Source organism: Lycium barbarum, chromosome 4 (assembly GCF_019175385.1).
Source record: "Lycium barbarum isolate Lr01 chromosome 4, ASM1917538v2, whole genome shotgun sequence".
Lineage (NCBI taxonomy): Eukaryota > Viridiplantae > Streptophyta > Magnoliopsida > Solanales > Solanaceae > Lycium > Lycium barbarum.
Window position 1 is genome coordinate 18813855 of NC_083340.1, and position 25591 is coordinate 18839445.

General features: G+C 38.2%; 1 protein-coding gene across 2 annotated transcripts; it reads right to left on the reverse strand.

Annotated features, from left to right (window-relative positions):
* Nucleotides 1–753: 753 nt before the first annotated feature.
* LOC132635472 (AP-4 complex subunit epsilon) lies at nucleotides 754–24369 on the reverse strand. 2 transcript variants are annotated; one of them, XR_009580521.1, is made up of 12 exons: nucleotides 23547–24369; nucleotides 22517–22702; nucleotides 20239–20454; nucleotides 20035–20145; nucleotides 18606–18803; nucleotides 18392–18523; nucleotides 17552–17608; nucleotides 17253–17369; nucleotides 14491–14568; nucleotides 10101–10244; nucleotides 1093–2329; nucleotides 754–1011 (listed from the first exon to the last, which is right to left on the reverse strand). XR_009580521.1 is itself a non-coding variant. In XM_060351877.1 (11 exons), exons 1-11 carry the CDS (start codon nucleotides 24111–24113, stop codon nucleotides 1235–1237), a joined length of 2901 nt encoding a protein of 966 aa, XP_060207860.1. In that variant the 5' UTR covers nucleotides 24114–24369; the 3' UTR covers nucleotides 754–1234. The 2 variants fall into 2 exon arrangements, 1 of the variants encoding a protein (XP_060207860.1); XM_060351877.1 differs by having other exon boundaries at nucleotides 754–2329.
* Between the last annotated feature and the right edge of the window lie 1222 nt (nucleotides 24370–25591).

The window sequence follows — 25591 nt, forward strand, 5'->3', positions numbered from 1 at the left end:
GTTATTTGACACTAAATTACTACACACTTTGCATGTATTATTCTTAAAGTTGAAAAAGCATCTCAGAACTCAATGAGAGATGGGCTTTGACATTCTTGCTTTTGTTAGCATTATTGGAATTTGACCCACAACCTTCTCATAAAAAAGTGTGGGTAGCTTAACCACACTGTATAAAAATTTGCAAGTTCAATCACTTCGGAACCAACTTCAAGCATATGCAACCAAGTTGCAAAAGTTCGCATTTGAAAGTTACGCAACAAACTTCCAACATTTTTGCCTGAAGCCTAATTTGCCAAGAGCAAACTTTGACATTATTTCTTGAGGTTTAATGCGTAAAACATCTCAAAGCAAGCAAGCTGGGGGAGAACTTTCATGTTCTACTAATTTGTGTCACACAGAATTACTAACTAGTGTAAAAATTTAGTACATCTTGTTTATGAAAGATATGATATTTCTAAAATTTGCCAGTTCTAATAGTGAAGGTTTATAGTTCCACATGTTGTAGACTAACAAAACAAACAATCAAATAATAATGCTCCTAAACCTAGGCAAGTTCCGTTGAGCAAACCATGCAAGAAAGCAGGAGTTGATGTGCCTACACAAAATCAACCTATAAATCAACATATCATTGGTCTAGGAACTGGATGCAATCAGTACTAGAAACTGAAAAGTTGTAGATAAAAACATAATGAGCTCATTCATGAAACTAGAGACTTGTATAGTCATATGCAGATTAATTAAAAACAACAAAGCTTCTGCAAAACTATCTGCGATTGCATGGTATCCAGCTTCCACCGATACAGCCAGTATCAATTTAACCTGAAAAATGATTATTACTTTACATTCACATAAGGGTACAATACCTCTCCAATGGTACAGTTTGCCTCCAGGAAAAAAGTAAATTGAGTGGTCTCAATAAGATAAGAGGAAAATGAAAATTCACATAAAACACAACTCTGACATGACTTGAACCGCACTGCAAATCCATTGTCGTGACCTCCTCACCTATTCCTACCAGTTGAAACCAATTTTACATAAACTTCCCACCTGCAACTGCTATAAAATAAACCAGGCTCATACAACAATTAGTACCTTGCAGATTGTATTTTCAATTGTAAGTTTTGCCATCAAACATATTTGTAGCTTTCCAGCAGACACAAATCTAGTTCAATCATCATCGACTCATCAAAAGGGCCTCAATAGACTTCAAAACACATAGCCATGTCCATGTACCTTAACCAAGCAAATCCTTGAATAAGTTGGGATTCTGTGTCGCTGGCGTCACACCCATTTGCCTCACAAGCGCATCTTTTTCCAAAGCCTCTTTAGTATTTGGTCCCTTACTTAATTGTGTTGTCAGAGTAACTGCACTTCCTGTCCCATGACCATTCCTGTCGGGTGCATGTGAAATTCCAGAGATAAGATTTGCATCACCACTACCAGTTGAAAGGAGATTTGCTGTTTCCATATTCTGTCCAGTGAAGGAAGTGTCACCATAAAGAGACATAAAATCAGGCGCTTTAGGAGCACTACTGGAACCTGGAGCTGTAGTTCCTTCATTTAAATCAAGCAAGCCTTCCAATTGCCTAAAAGGATCCACAGAAGTTGCATTACTAATACTAGTTGGTTCACCCATGTCAAGCAAGTCTGGAGGTGGTTGGGGACTTGCTTTTACAGCACCAACATCAGAAGGCCCACTCTTTTCTGCATGAGACTTGTCAGTGGTATGGGTGTTTGGCCTTGATGCCTTGTGGCCAGCAACAGGTCTTTTTTCAGATTTTGATGCACCCCCAAAGAGGGAAGCAGCAAGTTTTTGCTTTTCTGGATTAATCTCCTCCTGTTGCCTTCTTGAGTCATAAGATACATCACGTGCTTTTGAACTTAAGCTGCTTGGTACATCACGCTGAGTCGCTCCATTCCGAGTCTTATGGGGATCAGAGTCTGAAGTAGATGGCGAGGAAGAGGAATAAGTTTGCTTACCCCACTTCTTTTGAACACCATCAAGCCGTAGCTTGATTTCAGATGAGCCTGTACCAGACACGGACAACTTTGGTGCAACAGCTTCATGAAACTCTCTGTGATAAGTTGGTTCTGGTACGGGAACAAGTTCGGTTGAGGATACTGCAGGAGGTCTTGATGGCACAGAAGGTTTAGGAAGCTCGTAGGCTTCAAATCTAAGAGAGTGTCCCGAGGATCCATGTTGTTCTTCAATACTAAAATTGCTGATACTTATAGCTCCTGATCGCTCATTCTCAGGAATATAGGGTTGAGCCCCCTTATTCAGTGACTCTTGAACATAACCATTGAGAAACGATAGTTCTCTATCAACCTGCAGAAAATTTACAAAATATTTGCAGGTCAAGTTAAACAAAACAAAAATTGAAAAACACAAAAAAAAAATGAGCCCTATGACACAAAGTAGACCTTATGAGTGATAGTTTGTTTAGTTAGTTAATTAGAGATTATCTTAGTGACTAGTTATTTGGATCTTTTGGTTGGTAAACTAAAACTCTTGTCCTTGATTTTCTACATTGAATTGCTCATTTGTGGATTCATTGAGTCTTCCTTGTTGATTATCAATTAGTATAGGTTCATTAGTAGGAATCAATTAGGAGGATTTAGGTTTAACATACCTAGATTTGCCTATAATTCCTTTACTAATTGGGTCTTGCTTTTATCTTAACTCCTTGCATTTTAATTTCTTTTTGAATTTCTAGAGTTTCCATTAGGAATCTTATCATTTGGTATCAAGAGCTTGGTAGAAGAATTGTTCCATCAATTCTTCATCCTTGTTTCTACAAAAAACTTTTTAAAAAAAATTATATATAGAAAATTCGAAATTCTTCAAAAACCCTAAAAAAAAATGTGTTTGTTTCGTTGATTTGACACTAGATTCTAGTTCCCTAGTGTTATTTGAGTCAAATTCCAAAATTTCAAGTCGATTGGATCATTTTTTAGTCATCCACCATTAATGGAGTTTGAAGGTGGAAGAACTTGAAGGTGGTCTTAAAAAAGAAGAGGAAATTAGGGCTTGGAAATTATTGAGTTTGTTTCCACTAGTGGAGGGGAGCCTAGATTCGAAATTTGGGAATTTTTGGAGTTGATTTGAAGGTGATTGGCAATTTGAAGTTCTTGAAGAACTTCAAATCTTCATAGGAAAGAAAACCCAAAAGGTGTGTTTAATCCAAAAAGTGTTCAAGTCAAAGGTGTTTGTTGGGCCAAAATAAAAGGAAAAAATAAAAAAATACCAACTGATATATATAGGCGCTCAAATTTTGCAAAAAAAAAAAAGGGTGAAGCAGGGCCCAGCTGACGTCAGCCGCTGCGCAAGGCCTACTCTCAGCCTGAGAGTGCGTGAGGGCCAATTTCAGAGGCTATTTTCCTCTGTTTTTTGCCCTGTTTTGAACAAATTCCTCCCCTGTTCTTTCTGATCCAGCCCAAAAAAAATTTTTTTTAAAAAATCTTTTCTCTTCTTCTAATTTCTTTTCCTTGATTCTTCAAACTAATTAACAATTAGTATTTGTTCTTACTTGATTGTTAAATTAGTTCTTCAGTCCGAATTTTATTTCGTACCAATTTCTTCAAACTTTTCTCATTTTATTTCGTTGAACGTTTATTGGCTCTTGTCCGTTTGTTTTGAGTCGTCCGTCATTCCTAACACAAGAATCCATTCTTCCACAAAGCTTAGCAATCGTGAGGCTTGATTGGACAAGCGTTTTTCATTCCCAACCTTGGATGAAGCACTAGGTTGAGTGGTAAACTTGAGAGTTAAATACGACGTGAGTACTTTACTACTAATATTGTTTGTTGAGTTTTGTAGGTACCATGACTAATTCCGGAGGACAATCTCATGATGGAGAGGACCCAATGGCTCTCTTACTTGGGGACTTTGCAAGGACGACCACGGAGATGAGTGCAATGAGGGCGGATGTGGGAAGTATCAATGTTAGGTTGGCAAATGTGGAGCAAACTAGTAGGTTGGGCACTCCCCAATCAAAAGATGGGGATGTGAATGTTGGAGATGACGTGAGTAGGAACCCCAACACCTCACCAACCATAACCCCGGGACAAATACGTGCGTTATACTATCCCCAAGCTAACCTCAATCCTTCCTCATCCATTCAACACCCTACTAATCCAAATGCCGACACCTCGGGATATGTGAGGCAAACCAACCCCCTTAACCAACCCCAATTATACCAACACGCTCAAGAGGAACGTCCACCACACGTGACCTCGACAGTCACTCCACCAATTGTTTCCCACACAAACCCAAATGCACCAACACTACAAAACTCTACCCCGGAACCATTTCCAACCCAATACCACAATCCCACTTATGAAGAAGAAGCTGAGGCGTATGAGCGGGGGAGATGGTGGAGGAGCCACGGTATGGAGGGAGACATGGGTATGATGCCCAACGGGGACGAGGGAGACGAGGAGGTTTTGGTAGACCCTATGAGGAGCGGGGGAGATGGGCAAGGACATGATGACCGGGCGAGATGGCAAGGGTATGAAGATAGGGGAGGTCAAGACCGCAACTTGTATACTATCAAGGTGGAACTTCCCAAGTTCAAAGGTGGGAGTGACCTGGAAGAGTTCTTAGAATGGAAATTGCAAAGCGAGAGGATCTTCCTTACTAACAACATCTCGGATGCGTTGAAAGCAAAGTATGCCCTCACCCAATTTGAGGGGTATGCATTCACTTGGTGGGAATCCAAGAAACATGAGAGAGCTCAACGACATATATTTGATGTGCCAACTTGGCAAGAGTTGATTGAGCTCATGGAAACAAGGTATGTAACACCCGACTATTATCAAGGTGTTATCAAAAGAGTATACATGTTGAGGCAAGGTAGTAAGAGTGTGGACAAGACTTCGATGAGTTTGAGAACTTGAGGTTGAAATCCAAGATCGAAGAGCACTTGAACTACACGGTGATCCGATTTGTGGCCAATTTGAACCATGATATCTCTAAACCCATGAGGCTTCATTCCTATACCAAACTTGAGGAAGCATTTCATGAGGTTGAAGCGGATTTGAAAGCGGAGAAATCTTACAAGGCTAAGAATGTGTCATCCTCATCATGGAGCATGGATAGATGGGAAAAGCTCAAGATCACTACTCCAACTCCTCAAGCCAAGTTCGACTACAAAGCCAAGGGTGAAGACAAGGCTAAAGGAGGTAACAATGTTAAACCTAACTTTCCTCGTCCTTCTACTATCCAATGTTTCAAATGCCAAGGTAGGGGACACATTGCAAGTGAATGTCCTAATAGGAGGGCAATTGTGGCCATGCTTGATGGTTATCGAACTGATGAAGAGGAATTGGGTGGTGGAGGAAGTAGTGATGGCGAACCGAAAGGTGAACATGAGAGAAAATTTGAAGAGGAGGATGATGAACGACAACTAGAGGAGAATATTAATTCGGCTTGTGTGTTGCGAAGGATCATGGGTGCAATGAATAGAGAGGAACTTGATCAAAGGGAAAACCTCTTCCATACTCTATGCAAAATCATGGATAAGGTGTGCTCCTTGATCATTGATGGTGGTAGTTGCACAAATGTGGTGAGCATGACATTGGTTGACCATATGAAATCTCCCACAAGGAAACATCCTAGCCCCTACAAGCTTCAATGGTTCAATGATTGTGGAGAAGTGAGGGTCACGAAGCGGGTTGTAGTGAAGTTTAGCATTCGCAAGTACCAAGATGAAGTCTTATGTGATGTGGTGCCAATGCAAGCATGTCATATGTTCCTTGGGAGACCATGGCAATTTGATAGGGATGCTCAACATAGTGGGAGATCTAACAAGTATTCCTGCGTCTTTGAGGGTAGAAAGCATACTCTTACCCCATTGACACCCTATCAAGTGAGTGAGGACTATAGAATCATGAAAGAGCTCCAGGAGAGAATGCAAAAGGAAGAGGTTGAAAAAGAGTCCTTACTTAGCCAAGAGGATCAAGGGGTAACAAAAAGGAAAGCCAAGATGTGTACACTTGCCAAACCAAGCAATTGCTTGAAAGGTGTTGATGAGGGGGGCTTCATGGTGTGCCTTGTCAACAAGGATCACTTATTGCATACTAATCAGGGTAATAGCACTTTGCCTAGTATTGTTTCTTCTTTTTTGCAGGAATATGGTGAGCAATTTCGGAGGAGATGCCCAAAGGATTGCCTCCATTGAGGGGTATTGAACATCAAATTGATTTTGTGCCGGGATCCCAAATTCCCAACAAACCGGCATATAGGAGCAATCAGGAGGAAACTAAAGAGTTGCAAAGGCAAGTTGAAGAGCTCCTTATGAAGGGTCTTGTCAAAGAAAGTCTTGGTCTATGTGCCGTACCGGTGATTCTTGTTTCAAAGAAAGATGGCACTTGGAGGATGTGCATTGATTGTAGAACCGTCAATAAAATCACGATAAAGTATCGACATCCTATTCCTAGACTTGATGATATGTTGGATAAGCTATGTGGCTCAAGTGTATTTTCGAAGGTTTCTTAGAAGTGGTTATCACCAAATTCGTATGAATTCAGGTGATGAGTGGAAAACAGCCTTCAAAACCAAGTTTGGTCTCTATGAGTGGCTTGTTATGCCATTCGGCCTAACCAATGCACCTAGCACTTTTATGAGGTTGATGAATCATGTCTTGAAACCCTTTATCAATAAATTTGTGGTTGTCTATTTTGATGACATTCTTGTGTATAGTAAAACAATGGAGGAGCATGTAGTCCATTTGAGACAAGTGTTTGATGTCTTATTGCGTGAAAAGTTGTTTGCTAATCTTAAGAAGTGTTCCTTTAGGGTTGATAAAGTGGTATTCTTGGGTTTTGTTGTGAGTGTGAATGGTGTGGAGGTTGATGAAGAAAAGGTGGAGTCCATTACAACTTGGCCAACTCCTAAAAATGCAACCGATGTAAGGAGTTTTCATGGGTTGGCAAGTTTCTATAGGCAATTTGTGAAGGGATTTAGTACTATTGCCTCTCCTTTAACCGAATTGATAAAAAAGGAAGTTCCTTTTGTTTGGGGAGATGAGCAAGAGAAGGCTTTTCAAGAGTTGAAGTCCATGTTGATTTCGTCACCATTGTTGCAATTGCCCAATTTTGAGAAGACATTTGAAGTTGAGTGTGATGCTTCCGGGGTTGGTATAGGTGGAGTATTGATGCAAGAGGGCAAGCCATTGGCTTACTTTAGTGAAAAGCTAAAGGGGGCTTCTTTGAATTACTCTACTTATGACAAGGAGTTGTATGCACTTGTGAGGGTATTGACCCATTGGCAACATTATTTGTGGCATAAAGAATTTGTGATTCGTTCGGATCACGAGTCCTTGAAGCATTTGAAGAGCCAATCCAAACTCAACAAGAGACATGCAAAATGGGTTGAACTTATTGAAGCATTTCCTTATGTGATCCATTACAAGAAGGGTAAGGAAAATGTGGTGGCGGATGCTTTGTCTAGAAGGTATGCTTTGCTAAATACTATGACTTGTAGAATGATGGGATTTGAAAGCCTCAAGGGGTTTTATTCTCAAGATCCCGATTTCAAAGAACTTTGTGAGGAGTTAGACTCAAGGAAAGAGAGTTGACCGATACCAACTTGTTGAGGGGTTCTTGTTCAAAGATGGTAGGGTGTGTGTTCCTATGAGTTCATGGAGAGCTTTTTGTCAAAGAAGCTCATAGTGGTGGAATGATGGGGCAAGCAATTCTATTGTCCATGAACAATTCTATTTCCATAACACTTGACATCCTCCCTGAACAATTCTATTGACCCAAAATGAAGCATGATGTGGAGAAGCTTTATGGACAATGCTTGGAGTGCAAGCAAGCAAAATCAAAGACTCGTCCTCAAGGTATGTATACTCCCCTTCCCACTCCTGTTGGTCTTTGGATTGACATTTCTATGAATTTTGTGTTGGGTCTTCCAAGAACCAAAAAGGGGCATGATAATATCTTTGTTGTGGTAGATAGGTTCTCAAAGATGTCTCATTTTATACCATGCCATAAATGTGATGATGCATCTCATGTTGCTTCTTTGTTTGTGAATCATGTGCTTAAATTGCATGGAGTGTCTCGCACTATTGTTAGTGATAGGGACTCCAAGTTTCTTAGCCATTTTTGGAAGAGTCTATGGGGTACACTTGGCACCAACCTCATGGTCTCTACTTCTTGCCACCCTCAAACGGATGGTCAAACCGAAGTAGTGAATAGGACTCTTGGGAGCATGCTTAGGTGTATGATTAGAGGAAAACCCACTTCTTGGGAGGATCGTTTGCCTTTGATTGAATTTGCTTATAATCGGTCCCTCCATTCCTCTATTGGCATGACTCCATTTGAAGTTTGTTATGATTTTAACCCCTTGATTCCTTTAACCTTAACTCCCTTGTCTAGGGACGTTGTTGTGAGTTTAGATGCAAAACAAAGGGCGTCCGAAATGGTGAAGGTTCATGCCAAAGTGAAGGAAAGGATAGAGAAGATCAATACTAAGGTGGCAAAAAAGCAAAACCATGGAAGAAAGAAAGTGGAATTTCAACCCGATGATTGGGTTTGGGTCCACTTCCGGAAGGAAAGATTCCCTCAATTGAGGAAGGGAAAGTTGAGCCCAAGAAGAGATGGCCCTTTCAAAGTCCTAGAGAAGATCAATGACAATGCCTACAAGATCGACTTGCCAAGTGAGTATAATGTGCATAATGTTTTCAATGTAAGTGATCTATCCTCTTGTGTTGTAGGTGAGCCTTTAGATTCGAGGACGAATCTTCTCCAAGAAGGGGAGGATGATATGATACCAATGGGCACCACTCCTTCAAGGCCATTCACTCATAGCCAAGCCAAGGAACTCCAAGACTTGCAAGTGATGTTTATGAAGAGAGGGGCATTGGAGGCGCTTGAAGAACACCTCTCAAGAGTGTATAACGTGTGGATGATTGCTTGGGAGGATGTTGAAAATGAAGGCATAAGAAGGGAAGCCATAAAAAGTGGCTAGAAGTGCAAATGGCCAAAGAAGAGCCAATGTTGGCTATTTTTGGCCAACTTGTGGCTAAGTTTGCAAAAGGTCACTTTTGGGCATTAGTTGTAAAAGACAAGACTATATAGTTGCCTTAGTCATTTCATTGGGTTTTTAGCTTGATTAATGAAGAAAAACCTCTTATGAGTGATAGTTTGTTTAGTTAGTTAATTAGAGATTATCTTAGTGACTAGTTGTGTGGATCTTTGGTTGGTAAACTAAAACTCGTCCTTGATTTTCTACATTGAATTGCTCATTTGTGGATTCATTGAGTCTTCCTTGTTGATTATCAATTAGTATAGGTTCATTAGTAGGAATCAATTAGGAGGATTTAGGCTTAACATACCTAGATTTGCCTATAATTCCTTTACTAATTGGGTCTTGCTTTTATCTTAATTCCTTGCATTTTAATTTCTTTTTGAATTTCTAGAGTTTTCATTAGGAATCTTATCACATCCACAGAGAAAATAAGTTGGTAATATGAAACACACAACACGGAAATATCAGCACCCTAAAATTTTTCAATCTCAAGCCACAGAAAGTCAAGTATATGTAGCTTGAGAAAAGCAGCTAAGGATTAAATTTGAAGCACCTACATGAAGACGACAATTTCAAACAATATGGCTTACATGGGATAGTAAGAGAGGACGGAACCATCTCCAGGAATCTTCCGAAAAATAAGCCTGCAAACTTTTTTCAAAAAGTTCCAAGGCTACTATGAAATGATAGACCCATGGTTTGGCTCATTTAAGGTAGGTGACCTACATTTTACCCCAGAAATTGTACACTGGCAGGTTCAAGACATTCTAGAAACAGTTCAATAAGTTTATTTATATACTTTTTTAGGGGGAGGGGGCTAATGCCAAACGGGGCGATAGAAGAATAACGAAACCAGTTATATTCAACAACATTATTGCCTAGTGATGATGAATTTCATAACAGAATTGATCCTTCCATAAGATGGATGCATGTACTTTAATGCTCATAAAATGGATATGCGGTGAAAACATTTTCTGACAACCCTGTCGATATGTCTAAGCCTGTTTATAACTTGAGAATAACTTTCGTTAAGAAACATGAAATAAATTCTGCAAACAGTCCTTACCTCGATGTCTTCACAGCTAGCATCCATTGGCATAATACTTTCAACAGCACGAGCATCTAAGCCAACAACCGATTGAAGTTCATATGCTCGTTGCTGTAAATCTGTTGAATTTGATGCTAACAACTCTTCGATGAATGATTGACACTGCATAGAGCCGATACTTCAGCAGTCTTAAATTTTATTGAAATTTGAAAGAAAATCCAGCATTGAACAAGAAACTCCAATACATTGATCTTTCCCCTTCCCCTGTTTTGGGAAAATGAATACGTGAAGATAAAATCTCACCAACTACTGAGTACTACTAGTGACTACTAGAAGCCATAAATGAGAATGAATCCTACCCAACAATATTAAAGGAATCTGGGAAATCAACATGGAGTTGGGGCTAAACTTTGCATAGTATGTCAAGACGATTTCTATAAAGCCATTAGTCATGTTATACTATTTTTTTAATCAGCTTTACAATCAAAAGATGCAAACCACTGTTAGGTTAGTAGGACACTCCTACTCTTTAGGTTGCAACTGGCTCCAGTTTCATCTGTTCTCACTGTACAAAATAGGACTCCCTCACTTTCTGGTGAACGGTATTTACTCTTTCCTATCCGAAGTCATTTTTACTGACATCTGCTAAACAATTTTCATTGACCCGGCTCACTGTTTAGACTGCCACATCTTTTACTTCATCTGTTCTTTTTTTTTTTTTTTTTTTTTTTGAAAAAGGTAATAGTTAGTCTATATATCCACATGTATACTACATCAAAATATGTAGTCCCCCTTCAAAGGTACTACTTCTTACATATTGTCCTCCTATATTCCACTAGATTACAACCAATCTAAAGCTGTAAAACTATCTTCTGTTTGACTTAACACCTCCTGTTTACACCAAAAGTAATAAAGAGCTATACAATTCATCTTAAGTTTCTGAATGCTGCTCTGCTTGCCTTCAAAACATCTCTGATTTCTCTCCTTCCACACTGTCCAACAGATACTTGCAGGGACAATCTTCCATCTCTCCTCCTTCTTTGCTGCATTGCCATCCTTGTTCCAGCTCCTCAGCATTTCTTTTATGCTTCCTGGTTTCGCCCATTTGAGCTTCCTCATACTGATAAAAATTTGCCAGAGCTGGTCTGTCAACTTGCAGTGCAAAAAGAGATGGTTTACTGTCTCTGCTTGCTCTCCACATAAGTAACATCTTGAACAAAGTTGAAATCCTCTTTTCTTCAAGTTTCCATGTATCAACACTGCCTCCTTAGCCAATAGCCAAGAAAAACAGTTCACCTTGTAAGGAATTTTTGTTTTCCATATCATCCTCCATGGACACCCTTCCTCATGTATTCCTGTTGAGTTCAGATTCCTGTATGCAGAATTAACAGTGAAGCTTCCTGTATTCTCAAATTTCCATTCCAAAGTGTCACTTTCCCCTGATAGATTGTTGAACTGTGCAACTGTATCATAAAATTCTGCAATTCTTGTCATTTTCCAATCATTCAGATTTCTTCTAAGATTTAGATTCCAACCTTGCCCTGTCCACATGTCAGCCACTGTGGCTTGTTGGGTTTGACACAAAGTGTATATATCTGGATACATTTGCCTCAAAGATGCCTGGCCACACCATCTTTCATTCCAAAAAGATACCTTCAGATCATTACCCACTTTGAAATTTGACCTAGCTAAAATCAGTGGCCATAAGTTTCTAATGGATCTCCACACACTACAACCACACGGAGTAGTAACCACTTCTGTCATCCATTTATCCTCCAGCCCATATTTTGCAATGATAACCTCCTTCCAGAGTAAGTTATCAGTTGTTGCAAACTTCCACAACCATTTCATCATCAAGCTTTTGTTCTGACTGATCATATCTCTTATGCCTACTCCCCCTTCTTTTTTGTCGATGGTCATCTCTTCCCACTTGACTAGGTGGAACTTCTTCTTATCTTCATTTCCTTGCCAGAAGAAATCCCTTCTCAGTGCATCAATCCTTTTTATCACATTTACAGGTGTGGGGAACGCTGACATCATATATGATGGAAGCGCATCTAGAACACTGTTCACCAAGGTTAATCTTCCCCCAAAGAGAGATACTGACTCTTCCAGTTTGTCAACTTCTTCTCACACTTCTCTATCACTCCACTGAAAACAAAATAGGACTCCATCACTTTCTGGTGAACGGTCTTTCCAATCCGAAGTCATTTTTACTGATATCTGTTAAACAATTTTCATTGACCCGACTCACTGTTTAGACTGCCACATCTTTTACTTCCTCCTTTTTATTTTGGATCAAGTAAAAGTTTTCACTGATAATAACAAGGCTAACTTGGCCATATACATGGGGTATACCAAACAAAAGGAGAGAACTACAAAATATGGTTCTCTCCAAAAGCCATCCAATCCTCTATAGAAATAGGACTACATGGGTGCACCAAAAGAAAATAAGGCATCGGAGACTACTCCTTAGTTGAGCAAAGCTCATCTCCACCCCTTCAAAAGCTCTCATATTTGTCTTTCCAAATGACCCGCATTAGAGCAACAGGAGTAACATTCCACGCCTTGTGCCTTCTTCTCCTAGCTCCACTCTTCCAACTGAAAGAACAACTCCTTCGCAGATCTTGGCATAGTCCAAGAAATGCTAAACCACATAAAGATGTCCCACCATAACCTCGTGGCTAGTTTACAATGAAGTAGGATGTGATCCATGTCCTCGCCTGCCTCCTTACAAAGGAAAAACCAACTTAAACAGACAACCTTTCGTTTCCTAATATTCTACGCTGTCAAGATCAGCGAAGAAGCTCACCTTCCTCAGCACCTTAGGAATCCAAACCGAATCATGTGGAAAACTATCCTCCGCTCTCACCAAGAGCTTCTTGTAGAAAGAGCCGACTGAGAAAACTCTGTTACTCCCCAACTCCCAACTCAAAGCATCGGGACCATCGACTGGCTCACATTGCTTGTGAAGTAAAGCTAGCAATCTCTGGACATCTCATTAACCACCAATATTAGACTTTTTCATTCTTCAACACCCCGCCTCACGCCCAGGGCTGGACAGCTGGTGCGTGGATAATTTAATATGGGGCTCAACATCGGGTGAGATGATCCTGCTCTAATACCATGTAAAGAAATGGATCTTGGGCCTAACTCAACCTCAAAAGCTAGCTCATGAGGGGAGGATTTCTCATGTCCATATAACGAGACCACCCATTTCATTAAGCACCAATGCTAATACATGCATTATTTTCTCTAATACATCCCGCCAAACGGCCCTTAATGGTCTAAGGTCTGAACCATTCAAATCCAGACCTCCATTAAGTGCAAACAAATGAAACAAATGTGGGCTTACTCTCCTGGTCATATAGTAATAGTATGAACAATTTCTTTAATCTTCCTTTCTAAGTAGTGTAAAATTATAGGTTACAAAATATGAAGTCTTAGCTCACTTCAAAATAACATGGAGGCAACCTGCTATTTCCCCCTTTTTACTATGGAAGAACATTTTTTTGTTTCCACACTGTGTCAGGTACCTGCTTTGGGACCCTGACTTATGTGGATTCGCCGTGTAGGGCCCGTTAAAGGGGAAAATGCTCCCTACCAGACTACCTGAGTCCTTTGATTAAGGGTTGAGGGATTGGCTCGAAGCAAGTCCTTTGTTAAAGGGTGCACCATTGTTAAAAGGTAGAGGGATCCTATCTATCCCACCACAACTAGTGGTGGTAGCAATTTCATTTTAAATAAGAAAGCAATCATCAATCAATATGCCTAACTTTTGGGATTGGTTGTATGAATCCTTTGTCCATCCCGCTCTAGTAAGGCACATTTCTTTCCAATATTACATGATCTTTTATGGAACATACGTATTAAAGCAATATGATACTTTTATTCCTTGGATAAAGACAAAGACAAACGGTTACATTCTCATTTTCTTGCCCACATGAAACTCATTTGATTAAGATATAACTTTGAAGTGTTAAGCTCCTCATCAGCAATAGAACATTTCGTCGGTGGTTCTACCGAAAAGAAGAAAAAACTAAAGAGTTTGCTATATGATTCTAAGAAATTATATTTAATGGTAATCTCAGTTTCCCATCGCCCATTGAAGCCCAACTTGTTTGGGACTAAGGCATAATTGTTGTTAGTAGTGGTTATCTGCATCCGCAAAAATGGGATCTTTTTTTCTCCCTTTCTAAGAACTTTTTCTTCTTTGACAAGAAACATGGGAGTTTATTCAAAATGGAACCAACAGGTGCAGATAACGTCACATGCCAAAAGGTGCGATCTGGTGAATCAGCAAAATAAGCAAAAACCTATCAGCCTAACTGTTGAGCATGTATTAATCAATCTTGTCTAAAGGAAAAGAAAGACTGACCGACCTGGTTCGAAAAGTAAATTTACTTACCTCAGGCAATATGTCCACTTTCCTCCCAGCTGCTATTTCAAATGAATAAACTTTCATAAGTGCTGATACTGCATAAGCCTATAACAGAGGAACAGAAAATCCATAAGGAGTTCAAACATAAGAGCACAGCAGACAAGGGTTTCTATAGACTTTTAACACTCTAAATAAAGATCACAAGCAACCTGTCAAATAGTTCGCCTGTAACAAATAGATTTTCCTAAATCAGGAAAAACCTGATGCATAAAGTGCTACTTGCCGAATAATTTCACTTCATAACCAAGAATGTAAGTTGTAGAAGTTTATCAAAAGTCTATCAGTCTTGGCATATATTCTCCTGTACTAGTTGTCGGAGGCCCGGGCTTATAAAAATAGCAATTTCTTGCGCAGATTGCCCTTCATACAGAAAATTTGTGGGTCAAAGTACCCTTATTCGCTAGTCTACGAAACTAGAGATTCTAGGTTCTATCCCCAACAGAGTCGCAAAAAATTTTGCAAGGCAAAGTTTCAAGCGAAGTTACATTGAAATTTTGCCTTGTCCGGCATAAGTTGTGTGATAACTAATTCGCTCGAAATAAGTTTATATAAATTTTACCTTGTCCGGCATAAGTTCTATAGAAATAAAGTTATGCCAGATAACTTAAATCCTACAGAACTTATGCCCGACAAGGCAAAGTTTCTATGTAACATTTAAAAAATTCATTAGATTAACATTGAGCTAACATATAACATGTGTGTTGAACAATAATAGTAGCCTACTAAAATGCAAAATAAATACATTTTGGGTTATTTCTTATAATAGTTTTGGTTATAGAGAGATTTAGTCACCGTGGGTGAAAATATACAGGGAGTATAATAGTACATAAATATAACACTCATATAATTTTAGATATATAATCCTATCTCTTGCTCTGTTTTTTTTTTTTTTTTTTTTGAAGGAGAGGTACACAAAACGTCATTGCATCTGGCCAATTTGACAAATATACAATGAGAAGGCTTGAATCCTTCTTAGAGTATGACTGCAACTTTAAAAAATATAAAAAAATGGTCCATGAAAATGTAGATTGGGCAAAAAATATGTGCATGTAGTAGAATAATATGTGGGACCCTAAGCAAACTTTTGGTAAGAATTCAAGAACATTTGTCACTTTTTTTTTTTATGACATGGGAACCCGCAGCCGCTACCCTTCGGGTGCGCAAAGGGTAAACCCGGCTCCTGTGCAATAGCTCGCAAACCACACAGGAGAGGTAACCCGCACTAGGCAAGCCCCGTGCGACGAGCTCGACTCAGAAGGCAAATCCCCTGTAAGCAGGGGGTTTCAAACCTGAGACCTCCATTATGAAAGCCCCATGCTCAACCAACTGAGCCACCCTTGCGGGTTAGAACATTTGTCACTTGTTTGTTGCTCCTTTAGGCTCTAACATCACCTTTGTTGCATTTGGAGTATAATTGTCACCAAACTTTCAAAAATTTACCAGAACATATAGTACATGGTACATATGCAAATAAAGGTCAAAATAGGGGCAAAAATGAAAGTTCTAAAGATGTGAGGACTACAAAATTCATGGATCCTCACTTATATATAGTTATAATTTGAACAACTTTAAGAATTTCCTAGTTCCACAAAAGTAATGATTTAACTACATAGCACCAACTTTACATATGTTTTGTCTGCTCCAAGTCTTTTCTTTACAATGGACCCCAAGGCTTTAGTTTAGTGTAAAGTGCAATGCATGATGCTTAGGTAGGCGCATTTCACAGGTTCGAGCCTTCCTAGTTACTGCCAACAAAAGTTTGGCATTTGAGTGGAGTAGGGTACAGGGGTGGGTCCATTAACCCGAATATCAAACCGTGCGCCACAGGTTCTCCGGAATTTCTTGGTTATCCCAAGAAAACAATCTTTCACAATAGAACCAGGATATAGCTCAAACGATTTCTTGTTTGCTTACCGTCTTTACCCAACAAAATAACCTAATCTCTTGCTACTGTAGAAAGGAATAGTTGCAGGTTTTCCGCTTCAAAGAAATTCAGTATGCTATCGAAACAAGGAAAAATAGAGAAGAAAGTTTGATCCACCTTCCGAGGAAATTACTTGTACAATTTCCTTTTACTAGTCTCGACAAGTGACCAAGGAACGCATATTAATGGACAAAATAATCTATCAAAGCCCATATAGTATATAAAATAATATACTAATATTTTAACCTGCTGTTATGGAACCAAGTTCGCAACATTAACAAGTACTTACAAGGCTCTTTTGGAAAGTCAACTAGCCGCCATGCTAGTTCCAATAAATGATAATTATGGTATTTATCGTAATGAGATAAAGAATCAATTACTATAGTACACGAGGTACAAGACAGCAGGAGGTCCTCAGATACACCATTATGAAAGACAATAACTTTTGGAACAAAGCTCTTTTGTTAAAGAAGATGGATCACCTTCAGATATCTAAACACATAATTCTAGGACCTGATGTCCTGGACAATCATACCGTAGGGGCTATCCTCCCATGTTGCTCAGATCATATCCTCTCAAGTAGGGGTGTCAAGTTAATTAAGAGCAAAAGGCAAAGATGGTATTTACAATTCTGAAAACCAGAAAGTTGAGGAAGCTTTTCGGAACAGAACACATTTCATTTGGTGAGTTTTCATCACAACTGTCAACTAGCTTTTAAGATTAAGCGGATCATATTACAGAAATATGTCATACTAGAAGCAGGCACCTCGCAACTGATTTAAAGCAGCAATTAAACCTCACATACCTTGACCTTGTCATCAGTTGAATGTGCCTCAGCAATATCACTTATTTTCCCTGTGATATAGGAGGCAGAATACTTCCCATCAGCAGTTCCATACTCCCCCAAGACCCAGCAAATAACCTGGCAATTCACAAAGTTGTGAGTTAAGCACCAGAAGAGGTGAACTGAGAATGTTACATATACACATGACATGAGCTCTGGGCAGAGCATCATTTTGTTACTGTAAGTAGGAAGAGAGAGATGGAGAGAGGGGAAGAGTGAGAGAGGGGGAGGATGAGAGAGAGACAACTCGTTTTGGAAACCTGGAGAAATGCAGATGGAAGTTTTGGCTCGCCCATGATACGCAAATATGACTCCACCTGCAACCAGTCAAAAGAGTTATCTGTTAGAGGTGCAAAAACAGGATATACGAAAGCAATATCTTCTGCACAATTATTTACAACACCAGCAAGATACAGAGAAAACATAAGCTCATCCAGAATCTGCAACAAGAGTAATTCAAATTTTCATCTTGCCATGATGGAGAAAAAAGGAAGTAATCACACAATTTAAGTTACTCACAAATTAACATAACAGAACAACCATTAGCTTATTCTCAGGCTACCAGAACGGAAAACAAAGTTAAGTTCCTTTAAAACAATCTAGAAACTAATTTACCTCAGGCCCCTCAACTACCAAAACCACCTTCCGGTAAGAAATAAACTATAGCCTTGATTACTACTTAAATGAAAATAAGACAACAGGCCACCAGTTTCTAGCATAATAGCTATCTAAACATATCTTCTTTTTTCTTTGCCTTTTTTTAATTTTGATAAGTTAATACCAATCTAAACATTTCTTTTTTATCAGTTAGTTTACTTAGTTTTGAGAAGATTCTATCAAAGTTGTGCTAGCTCTTACCCTTTTAAAAGTTTCCATCTGAGAGAAAAATAAATTAAAATCAAAAGATTCAACAGGCTCAGGACAGTAATGTTTTTCACAGATAAAGTATAGTAACTATTAATGCATGAGGAAAATTCCATATACAAGAAGTATTCCAAAGAGTAGGCACAGGACAGTAATATTTATCAGAATGTCAGTATCCATTAAGGCCAAAATGAGAATGCGGCATCAATAGAACAAAAAAGGTTGAAAAGACATACAGCTGATGATCTCAGCTGGCTATCTGCAGTATCATCTTCTTCTCCAAATCCCTCGGCAATCAGCCGCATCAAGTTGTGGGCAACCTTTAAATTCACTAGATCTCCTGCGTGCTCAAACACTTTATTCATGGTCTGTAAGCACATCAAAAACATGGTAGTTGGTACGACAATACAGAAAATTCTATGGTAAATTAAATTGCAAAACTAAATTGACCTGGATAAACCATTGATTGCTCGGTGCAAACTGCTCAGCAAGTTCGACACATCTGGATGCTATCTCAGTTTTATAATGGTTATCATTTATACTCATCATGTAATCAATCATACGGTCGACAATAACTTCTACATTCGATGGCTTTGTCATCTTATACAGCAGCTCGAAAGTCTTCCGCTTCAGCGTGTCATCTGGGTCCTGTATTAAAATGGTCCGCATCATAAACAGAAACAACCAAAGAAAGCATCTCCATCTTCCAAACCGTATTGATTAATAGCTATCTCTGTATAATAAAAGGGAGGAAATTTTTCCTTCTTGGGAAATTAATAATTGCAGCCAATTTCCATTTTCCTATCAGTGTTACCCAGAGATACCATAAAACAAACTAGATAGCTAACTAGCCATAATGTAAAGAATAACCCGAATTGTGGAAGGCAAAAGCTACTTAGAAGTTGGCTACAAGAAAAGTTTATAACCCTTGGTTACATGTCTCAAAATATGACTTCAAAGACATGCAATATACCCATGCTGTGATCACTAAGTTGAATAATTATTTTATTCAAAACCCAAAGTTCTAGCACGAAGAGTTTCTTATTCTGGCTTTGCAAGGAAAAAGAAAGAATTATTTTCAAAGTTTATTTAAAGGTTCCAAGGCTTGCTAAAGAAAATGTTTAATTTCACCCGAAAAAAAATTCCAATAAGTAGTGGGCAGAGAGTGTGTTACGGGTCTTAAACAGCCTGTCCAAATCTTAGACCTTAAGAAAGGAAAGAAGCAACGTACCAATCAGACAAAAACAAAGGAAAGAAGCAAAGTCTACATGGTTTCATGTCTTCGTCTTTTGCGTTCAACTTGGGAAGTAAGCCCATACTAGTACTCAACGCAATTGAGCAGTCTATAAAGATGATCAAAAGTCCAGATTTTACGTCAGTTTAAGGTAATGCGAAGAAATCAGGGGTGCAAAGAGGCTCCATTCTATTTGTAGGTTTATTGCTTCTTTAGGTGGCATCAGCTTGGTCTTCTTTGAATTAACTGCTATGTCCAAAAAGAAAAAGATGAAGCTAAAGAGACTGATTATTGCTCTTACCAGCATTTGTTGATTGAAAAGCATCGGAATTCTATAACTTTTATAATGTTTGACCAGATACAGTTCACAAGACTAGGGTCGCATATTTCACTCAAACTATATTACAGCTCTCCCGGTATTGCAATCCACAATAAATCTAGCATAATAACCAGTTACAATTTAAAAAGAAAAAAGGGATGTATTCGCAAATAAAGGTGCTGCATGGCTGAAATAGAATACCTGAACGTTCTAGCAAATAGCAATATATTGCAGGCATAAACAGGAAGGACAAGCCAACATTGTCGTGGCTCCATAAATTGAAATATCCTTTGATTTTAACAGACCTGAGAAATAACATTTCTCACCTCTAAACAATCAATCACGGCCAGTTGGTGCTGCTCAGCAATTTCTGCGCTTATCTTTATTAATCTACCAAGCGCATCAATCCCCAAGTACTTTAGATTATGGCTATCATTCTGTGCACCAGGTAACTTGAACGAAATTAGCTTCTAGCAAAGAGGTGACTGCACAACAACAAAAAGGTACACAGCAGGATATAGAAGACGAACCTTCAAAAATTTGGCAACTGCGTCTGCCGCAGATTCTAATACCTTGGGGTTAGGATGTATTGAGGAAACACAGCATATGCACTCATATAGAATAGCATTTCCTATATTACTTGATGAATCACTCTTTCTCATAATGTCACCAACAATTGTATACATTTGTTCACTGGCTTTCTTGTCACCGCTTCCAAGTACTGCCAGAATTTTCAATAATTTGATCTGCACGTAAAAGAACAGAAACTGAGCTTGCGAGTAGGGACCTGTTTCTTGTCAAAAAATAGAACAGAGATAGACAATGGAACAGTTCAAAAATCTCTACAAAGTACAAACACATAATTAAGAAGATGAATGGATAAAACTGATAAAATCTGATGGTTACATTCCCCATCAGATTGCTTGCACTACTTTATTCAGTAATCTACAAGTCTTTCCTATACAAGTTATACATTGTATTAAGCCAAAAAGTTGACAACTTTTCATGCGAATATCGCTGCCTTCTATGTTCCTCCCTATTGTTCTTTGTATTAAACTACTACTACATTTGATTAAGGAAGTCAGCAGCACGTGTTTTTCCTCTCAATCCTTGTGCAAATGAAGAAACTAACATTAGATTTAGTACCCAAAAAAAGGGGTAAAGGAACAAAAGTAATTGATTCCTTCCAGTTGCAGAGGGGAAAGAAGCTTTGAAAGCTGACTTAGAGGGTCCTAAGCCTCCTACTTTATTTTCTCAATAACTCAAAGCCCTCACCTTTTCCATTTCCTCAATGTTAACATTTCTGTTTCCACCCAAAAAAAAAAAAAAAAAAAAAAAGACATACAGTAATTGCATCCTATATGGCATAACGTTGTTTAAAAGTATTTTGACCCTAAAGTTAATGCAATTACTGGCAGAAGTTGTTAGTTCTTCATCACCTTTATATGGGATCAATTTCTATTTGCCAAAAACTAGATATTCTGCATGGCTAGAAGATCTTAAACTGTGCAAACCTGTTTTGGCTAGAAACATTCATAAAATGAAATTATTCATTCAGTGGTCAATTTAATAATCAACCATTGATGGTGTCAGCTATATTCTTTTTCCTTTTTTGGGATAAAATTGGGGTCAGCTATATTCTTAGATTTGGTAATCTCAAAAAAAATTATGTAAGCCAATGTTTTATTCTCAAACATCACGTTAAAACATTATTTCAGAGACACTAAGAGTAATTAGAAAAAGCTTGAACATTTTAAAAGTAGAATGATAGATGAAGATGTTACTCATAGGAGTGAGAGTAGATGGGATTGCAGCACCAAAATGCAAACAATTTAGATGTCTAGGTTCGTTGTTTCAAGAGAATAGACTGATAGATGAAGATGTTACTCATAGGATTAAAACCAGATGGTTGAAATGGAGAAGTGCCACCGGGGTATTATGTGATAGAAGGTTTCCTACCAAAGTGAAAGGTAAGTTCTATATAACATCCATAAGACCAACAATGTTATATGGTAGTGGATGCTAGGAAGCTAAAGTCCAACATATCCACAAGATAAATGTTGCAGAAAAACTGACCAGATCCGCCAGAAGGTGCAAGTATAGCGCGCATTGAGGATAAAATGCAAGAAGGTCGCTTGAGGTGTTTTGGACCTGTTTTATGTCGACCTACAGATGCATGGCCTTAGGTGTGAAACTATGGTAAGTGAAGGCATTAAAAGAGGACGGGCTGAACCTAAAGTCACATAGATGGAAGTTGTGTCGACAGACCTACAAATGCTTAGTAAAAATGCAGACTTAGCTAAAGATAGGGCACAATGATAGAAAAATATACATATAGGTGATAGGATGATAGCTACTAGTTGATGATAGGTTTTAGACTTGTCAGAGAACTTCTAATATTATTATTTATCATTTATATTATTATTTATGATATGTATATCTATATTTAACTTAATTTTTCATTTTATTTTATTTTATTTTGTATGACGATGATATGACATGAGCTTAAAAGAAAGTGAGGATTCATATAGCCGACCCCAACTTGTTTGCAACTGAGACATAATTATTGTTAGTTGTTTGTTATTAGGACGGAAAGATTAGAACCTCAGCGGCTCAGCCAAATCAGAGGGCCAGCCCTCAGAAAGTGAGATGGTAGCATGGACTTGAATGGCTACTCCAGAATTTGAGAGAAATTTCGCAACAAGACAGGGCACATAAAAATAAAATATTTCCAGCTTTTAGCCTTTTACAAAGAAAATTCACGTGCATATCATGCAAGAGATCAAACTGGAACTTTGATTCACATACCTGAATGAATGGAGCCGGCATCTGATGATAATCATAACTCTTGGGCAATCTCCGTTCCGCTACTTGTTTTAGAATGCTTACAAAGCTGACCACCAAATCTTTATAAGAATTAACATCTGCCAAGATAATATCATAAAGAGGGCACAGCGTAGAGCCCATTACACCAGGATCATTGTCACATAGCCTCTGCAAACCAAAATAATTGTTAAAAAACAAATAGAATCAGTTCCAGCCATAAAAGATCCATTTTCTCTTCAAATGCATCAACATCATCAGCATCCCTTTCAATGTGCACAAGCTTTAGTTCATTATCTACCATGACATCACTTATATCCTTATCACTCACAAATTCCACATTCTTCTCATAATTTTACCCATGACTCAATCCTCTCTTTTTTTATACAACACCATACTAAGGTCCTTAATATCCTCTGGGCGTTCATAAAATCATTAGAAAAACAAAATTCCAAAAATATCAATAGATCCTATTTTTTCTCCACTGTGCAGCTTAACAAGAAAGTGTTAGAAAAGCAAATGATATCTTCCTATCTGGCATCGACCTAAGCCTCGGTCACTCGATAATTGTGTTGGTAAGGGAAGAAGGTACCTAGTAGAATAGTCGAGGTGTGCCCAATGTGTTAGTAGAAGGAAACTTACACTATCTCGGATCATGTCCTATTTCGTCGTCCTAAGTCCCAATCTTGAACTCAAACACTAACAATTTTTCGTAACTCTTTTCCAGTAGGATAAATTTAGTAGCAAGGAAAATCCATGTTAACTGAATAAGTAACTTCAAGGGCGTCTTTTTTCTGTAAATACTCTTATCCATTGCTTAGACATGTACTCTCATACAACATCTATCTCGCTTAATAAAATAGTACATTAATTTCTGCATAACTTATGCTGGATTGCATCTAATTACCTCAATAATACATTCTTTCCACATCCTCACCACGAAATACGCAATGCAAACAAAAAAATTTCGACAATCAATTAAACTACCACTACAAAACACGAAACAAGAATGCACCTTTCTGAAATTGGCAACGAGATGGCTAACAGACGACGGCGATTTCTGATGAAACCGATGGAGCGCCATAACAGCCTTCTTCCTAACAGCTTCTTTAGTATGCCCTAACAAATCGACAACTTGAGGCAACACAGCTGGAATAGTCTCTTCATTAATCAACTTACAAACGGCATTCAAGGCGGCGCAAACAACCAAATAATTATCAGATTTCAAATCCTTCTGAATAGTATTAACAATCAATATAATCAAATCATGATCCTCGTTCAAGAAAAGCGTAACAGCTAAATAACCAGTACGTTTCAAATGCAAATTATCATCATGTGTCATTTTAACAGCATGTATATAACCAAAAGACGCATCGTGGCCTAACATTTCAACATAAACTAAACGCATGATATATTCTTTCATCTTCCTTTTAGGTATATCTGGTTCGATGATACGTTTTTTGAGGATATCGATCTCGTTAATAACGATACGATCTTCTTCAGCTTTAGATCGGGCTTCACCGATGGATTTAATTAAGTCGAGGAATTCTTTCGATTGACCAAATCCCCCTTGGGAGCCCATTGCTAGCTCCCTACCTATTGTCTTTAATTGCTCCAGCTTTGGATCGTCGATTAAACGGTGGGGGGTTTAGGGTTTGAGTGGATCTGAGGGGATTTAGAGGAAGTAGGTGAATAGAGATGCGTGTATTGAAAGGGATAGATATGCAGTGCGGGGAGTGTGTTGGGTAGTGGAAGAAGAAGAAGAAGAAGACGACGACGATGATGAGGAGGGAGGTTGATTGAGTAGATAGCACGTGTTTTTTGGTTAAAAATGTGTTTTTCAGTACATAGGTGGTAATTTGTATTTGTATCATATATTATAAAAAAAAAAATGGTAAATAAAGATAATTATATATGCTAGGGCGTTACATGCATAGAGTTAGCAGGTAGCACAAGGTCGCTTATTCGTACTCGACTAGATAGCACATTCAAATTAGCATTACTTAACTAAGTTATTACATATTGATACTTGATAGAGGTACGAGTCTAGTAGATGTTAAGCCTATATTATCGGCTGCTACTGCTGCTTCTACTTCTTGATTGATTAGGAGGCTCCATAAGAGGAGTTTGATTCTAATGTTGTTGCTTTGATGCTTGTTTAGTCAAAATATTAGTGACCTTGTTACATTTTTTGAAATTATGCTGGAGTGCTGGATTCCTCAATTGCTTCGATAAGGACCTAAAAGAGCAGCATAAGTAGGCTGACTGTGTGTGATAATATCTATCACTTCAGTGAGTCAATTTCCACAATGAGAGGTGTTAGGTGGTGGCTTGAAGCCAATTGTAATCCTGTATGCAAAGCTTGTAATTCTACAGATAAATGATTAAGAGTTGTGACTTGCTGAGCAAAACCCATAATCCATTCTCCTCTAGTGTCTATGATTACCCCACCAATTCCTCATCTAGTGATGTGTTGAAAGTTAGCCCCATCAGTATTCAGTTTGTAATAACCTTGAGGGGGTTGAGTCCATTTAATAGCAATTTGCTTATTGATAGTAGTGGTAGTGCTCCTAGTGGCAGCTTCCTTAAACTCCAGGGTTCTTTTCAGCACTAAATCCTTGGACAAAAAAAGATTAGTATGGTGGAAGGTTTTATGATTCCTATTTAGCTAGAGATGCCAGAGTATAAATTTTTGACCTCCCATAATTTATTTTAATTACCCGGAGTCCTTGGATATCAAAATTATTTCGATAATATTTTGTCATTTCATTTGGCAAAATAACTTCAATAATATCATAAATCATTTAGAAATTAATTTACACATTTTTATAATTACTATGGAACATTTGCTAAATTTAATCAAAAAGATAATTTATAACAATTATTCATTTAATTGTTAAAATTATCAGAAAATCAATTAACAAGCATTTTACTCCGTTTAATTCAAGAAATCTAATTAGTTAAATGAATTAATCATTTTACCCCTCGATTCTTAATTTTGCATATCTAATTTGCATTTTTGCAATTATTTTTGGAGATAATCATAATTAATCAAGTATA

Coding starts and splice junctions, on each gene's coding strand:
- LOC132635472 (XM_060351877.1), bottom strand. CDS start 24,113: ATGGGCTCCCAAGGGGGATTTGGTCAATCGAAAGAATTCCTCGACTTA. Junction 17,370..17,551: donor TTCCATCTGCATTTCTCCAG/GTTTCCAAAACG, acceptor GTGAATTGCCAG/GTTATTTGCTGGGTCTTGGG. Junction 2,330..10,100: donor CTAGCTGTGAAGACATCGAG/GTAAGGACTGTT, acceptor AATTTTCTGCAG/GTTGATAGAGAACTATCGTT.